Source organism: Malus sylvestris, chromosome 11 (assembly GCF_916048215.2).
Source record: "Malus sylvestris chromosome 11, drMalSylv7.2, whole genome shotgun sequence".
NCBI lineage: Eukaryota > Viridiplantae > Streptophyta > Magnoliopsida > Rosales > Rosaceae > Malus > Malus sylvestris.
Window position 1 is genome coordinate 31040757 of NC_062270.1, and position 7823 is coordinate 31048579.

The 7823-nt window shown below is 36.5% G+C and overlaps 1 protein-coding gene across 4 annotated transcripts; it reads left to right on the plus strand.

Annotated features, from left to right (window-relative positions):
• Positions 1-1265: 1265 nt before the first annotated feature.
• LOC126589519 (FHA domain-containing protein DDL-like) lies at positions 1266-7559 on the plus strand. 4 transcript variants are annotated; one of them, XM_050254835.1, is made up of 11 exons: positions 1266-1522; positions 2074-2832; positions 3322-3350; positions 3761-3827; positions 4223-4280; positions 4673-4765; positions 5737-5851; positions 5940-5987; positions 6078-6123; positions 6250-6320; positions 7111-7559. In XM_050254835.1, exons 2-11 carry the CDS (start codon positions 2113-2115, stop codon positions 7148-7150), a joined length of 1287 nt encoding a protein of 428 aa, XP_050110792.1. In that variant the 5' UTR covers positions 1266-1522; positions 2074-2112; the 3' UTR covers positions 7151-7559. The 4 variants fall into 4 exon arrangements, with proteins under 4 accessions (XP_050110792.1, XP_050110795.1, XP_050110794.1 ...); XM_050254838.1 differs by having other exon boundaries at positions 2078-2832; XM_050254837.1 differs by having other exon boundaries at positions 1266-1518.
• Positions 7560-7823: the final 264 nt, after the last annotated feature.

Consider the following 7823-nt stretch of genomic DNA (forward strand, 5'->3'; position numbering starts at 1 on the left):
TGCTTTTCAGGAGGCCTCTAGGGTCTTAACTGAAACTGTTGTCCACATCAGACCTGATTCCCTTGTGCAGATCCGTTAGGTTCCACCGCCTCCTTAGTATGTCAAATTAAATGTCGACGCTAGTTGGGTGGCTAATACAAATGTAGGACATGCTGGGGTGGTTGCGAGGAATTCTTTTGGTAATTTTGTTGCAGCGCGCAGATGCAGAATCACTGCTTCCTCTATTGCTGTGGCAGAAGCAATTGCAATTCGACATGGTTGCGAGATGGGCATTGCTATGGGTATGAATTTTGTGGTAGTCGAATCTGATTCCCTTGAATCAATTTTTTGCCTTTAAAGGTGAGATGTCAAATGGCAGGTGGAAGGCTTTTCTAGCTCTTTCGAGGTGTAAGTTGCTTGGAGAATCCTTTCAAGACTGTCGCTGGTCTTGGACTCCAAGATCAGCCAATTTGGCGACAGATCAAATGGCGTCACGAAGGTGTGTAAAGATGTGTGATTATACGTGGGTTGATAGGCCCCATCTTCACTTGTGCATGTTCTAAACAATGACGGAATACCATGCCCTCCTTAATTAGTGGAATGGGTGACGTGCTAGCTTGTTTGTTGCGTCTGGTTTCATTTTATCCCCTTGCACTACCCAGTCTGTTGTTATGTTACTTACCTCGTTGTAGGCTTTCATTATGTACTTCTGGCATCTTTGCCCTGGTAATGATATATTTCCAGTTAAAAAAAAAAAAAAAAACTCAAAACTCTCTAATATTTTAATAATTATTAATATTTTTTGAAAAAAAAAGTTTAAAATATAGAAATTATATTGTCACATGGGATCAAAAGGACATAATAAAAAGAAAAGAAAAAATGTCACTAAGTATTACGGTATAGTGATATTTTTTTTCATTTGTAGTGTGAGATTCACTTGTAAGGTCTTAGATTTGATTCTTGTCAAATACAAGTTTGAATAACATTATTATTATTATTTTTTAACCGGTAATAACATTATTATTAAAGGAAAACTAATGAAAATGACTTGAAAATTTTGAGTTTTAATGATAAGGACAAAATAAAGGGTAAAGTGAATAGTATCAGGATTGACTTTTTAGTGTAAAAATGTGGTTTTTCGTTAAAGTGAACAGTACCGGGTGCTTTTCGTTAAAGTTTCCTATTATTAACTTATGTGAAATTTAACCCACTTCCTATCCTTTAGTTTAAAAAAGAAAGAGAGTAACAAAAAAAAAAAAAAAAAAAAGAAAAAGAAAGAAGAGATAAATCAGCATACAATAATATTCATTAGGGCTGGGCTTGCACGGTCTCGTACTCTCCCACTCACTTCCGAATTCCGATGCTCCACCGGCTTCTGGTTTAAATTTAATCGTTATCGTACAATCTCCTTCTCCACAGTTTCCAATTGATAGTGGTTTACGCCAAGGCTTTTCACTGGCAACCATTCCGTTGAGAAGCTTCAGCCTCGCCATTGCCGTCGACGGTGAAAGCACGACTCTGCCTCTCTCTCTCTCTCGGGTTGGTAGATTTTCCCCTTTTCATTTTTCCTTCAGTAAAATCCTTTTACAAGTTTGATAGCAAAACCCTACCTGTTCTCTGGTTCTCCGTTGGGAAATTCAAAAAATATGTTGCCCAAATCGTACCTTCCATTTCTGTATCCTGCATATTTGATTTTCTGTTCGCTGACGTTGTATCATAAACTCCAATGTGCACACCAACTGTTTGATAAAATGTCTCTACTGAAAGTTCCAGTCTTGATATTTTGTTTTTGTGAAATTGTTTTTCTTTTGTGTACCCTGTGTACTAGTACTTGCTGCGCACTTCTTTTCTTCCGTTGCATATGGCATGGTGGACTAGTAATTTGAATTTTTCACCATTTGAAAATTGTGTGTAGAATATAATTAATCGTTGATTTTGTATTTGTTTATTTAGCATTTCCACTAACAAATGTTGGGTGATGGGGATATAGATGCACAGTAGACCGGTACATGACCTTGAGCTTTTGCAATGTGGTGTTGTTGTTGTTGTTGTTGTTTTATCTGAACTTCTACTTTGTGCGTCAATTTTTCGTAGTCAGGTGAATTCTTCGCTTGTGCATTTGCGAATTGATTGATGGGGCGTAGCGTTTCAAATCATTCAGAAGAATCTCTGGTTGGGGAGCATGGGTCTCCTCATCGTAGGAGGAGCCCATCTAGAAAGATTCCATCTCGAATAGAAAGATCACCTACTCGACATAGGAGGTCCAACAGGGGTAGTGCTCCAGTAAGAGAGAAACATTCCAGTCACCCTAAGTCTCCGAAGCATGCAAGGTCCCCGTCTCATCCTGATCGCTCTCCTTCTCCCCGAACAAAACGGTTAAGAAGAGCTCAAGCTGAAAGAGAGGCTGAGAGAGAACCTGAAAAGAACAATGGGAGGGGAGCTGATAGGGATTTACAGAAGGAAGGGGGTTCAGTGAGAGATGTTGGGAGCAATAGAAAGGAGAGACGGTCAGGAAGAGATGATACTTCACCGTCAGATCAACAGCGCAGGAGTAGGCATCGATCTTCCTCACCTCAACCTGCTGGTGATACTAGAGGTGAGGAGAAAGTAATTGAGAAAGAACGTGAAAGGAATCATGGCAGAGGAAGTGTTAGAAGTATGCAAAGGGAAAAGGGTTCAGATAGGGAAACTGAGAGTGACAGAGTGGAGAGAAAGTCAGGAAAAGACAGTGCTGAGCACAGGTCTTCAAGATCAAGACATGGGCAGTCTACATCTCCATTAGATCGGCACCACAAGAACAGACATAGATTTCATTCACCTCAACAAGCTGCCAATATCAGAATCCGTGATGAGGTGTCTGGTGATATCCACACCTTCAAATGTCTCAAGCCCCCCTCTCCTAATAGTTTTATTCCGTCTTTGAAGATTTTTACTTCTTTAATTTCATTTTTTTTTCAGTAAGATGCTTCTTAAATTTCACTGATGACTATGGAGAGCATTTTATGTAATTGTAGATTGGCAGAGGTTCTTTTGCATAGGTTTATGTTTCAGCAACTTCCACTTCAAAACATTTAATCTCTTTTTTTAACCCACCCATTAACTCATACCAAGGAGTGTAAAAGTGGAAAAGTGGAAGTGGCAGTATGTTTTAAGACTTATTTTAATGAAGCAGAGCACAAAAAATTAGTCAGTTAGTCATTAATTACTTTAGTTTGACAAAGAAAATCAATAATTTATTTGGCATTATTGTGCAATAATATCTTGTGATGCTTTTAATTGATTTCTCCTTCGGTTTGCATTGATTATTATGTAAAGTATCTAACCAGAGGTAAATATCTTCAGGAGCCAAATTCAAGAGGAGCTGAGCAAGGGTGAGTTGATCTGTTAAAACTTTTCATGTTCTGTTTATTGCACTTTGGTATTTTTAGTCATTCTACTTATTGGTTTTGGTGATTGAGAAGAGATAAAGGTGAATAAAGCAATACGTTCTTAATTAACAAGAGTAAACCTTCATGATGTAGTAAAAGTAATAAAACATGTCAGTTTCTTAGAAATAAATCAGATGTAGGGGTCATGGAAGAAATATGAAGCCAATGTTTGTTAATTTTAGAAGGGTGAACCTTCATGTATGTTAATTTTCTAGGCTAGATTTCACTTAAACATAGGTTCTACACTTTAGACGTTGTTGATTCAAATTTTTTCAAAGTCTGAGTGCTCGCATTTTGATGTCAGTAAGCCTAGGTGTAGATTTTGATGAGCAGTTGGTTGCTTTCTTGGGCAGGGATGCTGAGAATGATGCAGTAGCAATGATGAAGGCTGCAGAGGAAGCCTTGGAAGCAAAGCAAAAGGTAAGTAATCCATAAATAGCATTCTTTCTTGAATCATAACTATCATTTACTTTTTATTATTCATGCTAAATATTTTGAGCTAAGAGGTTGCACTTGGTGCGATGGCAAGTGCCTTCGCCCATGAGCGGTAGGTCTCGGGTTCGAGACTTGGGAGCAGCCTCTCCATAAATGGGGGTAAGGCTAGCCGACATTCACCTCTCCCAGACTTTGCGTAAAGCGGGAGCCTTGTGCACTGGGTACGACCTTTTATGCTAAATATTTTGAGCTCTGGTTGCAAGCTGTGTTAGATAACCCTACTTCTTTTAATTCCAAGTATCATTTTAGTGCATATTATTCGATTGATTGTGTGGAAAGTTGCAGTTGTATTTACCTTTTGTTCTTTTTACTACTTGCAGCAAAAACCTTCATTTGAGCTATCTGGGAAGCTTGCTGCGGAAACCAATAGAGTCAATGGTGAGATCTCCATTTCTTTGGGGTTTGATACAGAAATTTGAACTTTTCTATCTTATGGTTTTGAAAATATTTGTGTTGAAAATGGGAAGAAACAGATCCACTAATGAGAAGTTCACATCCCATAAAGGGCTTAGTAGAGTACAAGTTGGTCACACTAGGAAACTAAATAACAAAATCACTTATATGGGAACCTATATGTCTCAGTGAGAAATTAAATGACAACCCTTGACATAACAAGGATGCCAAATTTTCTTATTACTTATATCATAATTACAAATATTTGTGTCTCTAAATTTTGCACATAATTGTAGAGATTTTGCATTTCTATTTGTTTGTTATTAGAACAAATAAAACGAAAATTATCTTTTTTTATGTGGTTATTACTTTGTCAGGTGTAACGCTATTATTCACCGAGCCTCCAGAAGGACGAAAACCTACTGTGAGATGGCGGCTTTATGTTTTCAAGGGTGGTGAAGTTTTGAAAGGTAAATTATCTACTTGTTATTGTGCCTTTTTTGCAACCTTCATGTGCTTTGTTAGTGGTGACACACTTAGAGGTTGTGACTAGTGATAATGAGGGAGCTGTTAAGTACTGACGGGTTTCTTCTTTTTAAATGTGCAATGTTTCAAAAGAGCGAATGTGTCATGTCTCATTAAAGTACCCTTTTTGGGAAAAGTAAAGATTTTCTGATTTTCTTAAGATCCAGGCTGCAAACCCACCAAGAGGCATCAATCTTCATTGTTTTAATTAAGTGGCCATAGGCTTGTAGGGAGAACTAGTTCTATCTGAAGAAGGATAATTGCTCTTGCTCAAGAGGAGGTAGATGTCATGTGTTCTTAATATCCATATAGTATCTTCTATCACACATTTAACTTTCCAGATAACATTGAAATCTGAGACCAGCAGCCTGTAGTAATTATTTTCCTCGTAACGGAAACATCTTTAAAGTTCCAATCAGTGATTGACTTGGGTGCAATGGTGTGAGTAATGAATATTGGATTCAAGAAATATTTGATTGTTTCAGACTTTTCGTTAAAATGTAATAAATTGCAAGTTTTGCACACAAATAAATGGTGGTTGTACATTGTTGTGTTTACTACTCCTCGAAGTTTATTTTATATTTTGAGACATTGCTAGTTTTCTGTCCAAAAGAGAAAAATATAAATCTATATAATATACTGATAACTGTTTTTCTTGATGCTTTTGCATCTTATTGCTCTTAACTCAATATTTTGTTTAAACTTTATTGACTTTGTATTACTGAGTAGACCAGTCAAGTTCCATTACTTAGGTGAGCATATTGGTGTGTAGTGGTTACCATTCCCAAGGTGGGCTTTTCCATATTCTCTGCTGGGCTTTCTGCGTCCATGTCTTTGGGGATTTTTTTTTATGTTGATTAAAAAAGTTCTCCTTGAATTATGGTTCGGTTCTGAGATGTTTATATATGATATGCAGACCCCCTTTACATACATCGTCAAAGCTGTTACCTTTTTGGGAGGGAAAGAAGGGTGGCAGACATTCCTACAGATCACCCATCCTGCAGCAAGCAACATGCTGTTATACAATACCGGTAAATCTAGAATTTTGCAGTCCTATATTTGTCATTTACATTCTTGGTTAGCAACTAATATCTTATTTTATTTTTCTTGTCATACCAGCCAAGTTGAAAAGGAGCAACCGGATGGTATGTTAACAAAGGAAGTAAGGTAAGACAAAGTTACCTTGTGGTTACTTCCATTAATTTGAGAGTGAATTTTTCAAATCTCATATCTAACTTCTTGTGTGCACCACCATAGGCCTTACTTGATGGATCTTGGAAGCACAAATAAAACTTTTCTCAATGTAAGTGGCTCAATAGATTATATTGTTTTACTATTAATAATAGTTTTTGCATTTGTGTTGCATAGAGAAAGCTTGGTTTTACTGTATTTGCAGGAACTTGTATTAACATTTGCTTTGCCGTTGCAGGAAAATGCAATCGAACCTCAACGATATTATGAACTCATGGAAAAGGATACAATCAAATTTGGTAATAGTAGGTATGTCACTAATCATAATCTAATAAGAGCTTTGCTATGCTTAGATTGTTGTATCCCAGATATTATCTTATCTTTATTTTGGTTTTAATTTTTTCTTCTTGACTGATTACTGTAGCGATAATTGCAGTTGGATGACTGAATTGAATTTGTTTGATTTAGGAGGTTACTATTTTTGGATTAAGTTGAAACAATTGGTTTTATAAACCAATTTAACTCAATAAGTTTTGTTTGGTTCAGTGTGCACTATGTGTCTGTGTAATGCTTGTTAAATTCAAAACTTGTAACATACTGAATGATTCGTGAAGTTAGATCATCTCATAATTGGAGTTGGCTACAAGGTTGCATTTGTTTCATGGAGTTGGTTATTTTGGAGTATATTCCATTCCCCTTCCCATTCTATTATTTGTAGATGGTGGGTATGGCGATTAGGAAACAACTATAATTCTCATGAGCAGTCAAACTAATTGAAATCAGTGTAAGAATGACACGCATGGTGACAAACAAGAGCTCTAGAAAACTGGTTTGAAACACAAGAGCAGTCAAATATTCACACTTACGTGGTTGCAAGTAAACACAACTGCTATAAGTCCCAAGTGATTCGAATTTCTTGGTTGGCTTTATTTTCAAGTCTGAAAGATGATTTCCCTGGTTATGTTGGTTGATTGGGCAAAACTTATGTATATCTCTCTTCGAATTTGTTTGTTCGTTTGATATGATTTGTAATCAATTCTGTACTGCTAATATTTATGTCACATATTTTGACATCATCCTTATAATTTGGTTCTTGCAGCCGAGAGTATGTGCTGCTGCACGAAAACTCAATGGATTGACGGCTACAATTTGTGACGGACCTACTTTTCTAACATGCGGATATGGACCTCATAGTTTTTGGCAAATCAGATGTGTGGACATGAGTAGATTTTACAAGGATGTTACTGGAAAGGATGCATGATATGTTGCCTCAGTCTTGGAGTATACTAAAGGATGACTGAAGTACAAATTGGAAATTTGTTTGAAGACCGTAACCATTGAGGCTGAAAATGGAGGGAAGCGCGGAAATCACTTTCCTTTTTTCTTTTTTTAAGTAATTTTTAACTTTGTGTTTGGATATTTCTTTCATTAAGTAATTTTTAATTTAATTTTTTTCTTAGGGCTCAGTTCATGATCTTGTTTTGGTAAAAACTGGATCTGCTCCCCTCTTCTTATTTTTGGTAAACTTTCCCAATTCTTTTTCTGTCACAGTAACCTTTTTTTCGTTGTTTTTCAAGACATAAATTTCATTTTTCATTTGCTCTCAATAAGTTAATAAATCTCACAGCCGTGAAAAAAAAATTAATCAAAAGAAGAAAAAACACGAATAGAGAGGGGGAGGTCGGCAGAAATAAGAGAGAGAAGAGAGATATATAATTGTAAAGTATGCATTGGTAGTAAAACTCATAAAACCTCGTTATGGTAAAACCCATGATGGGAGAAAAACTCATAGATTAAGGAGAAAAGTGAGAA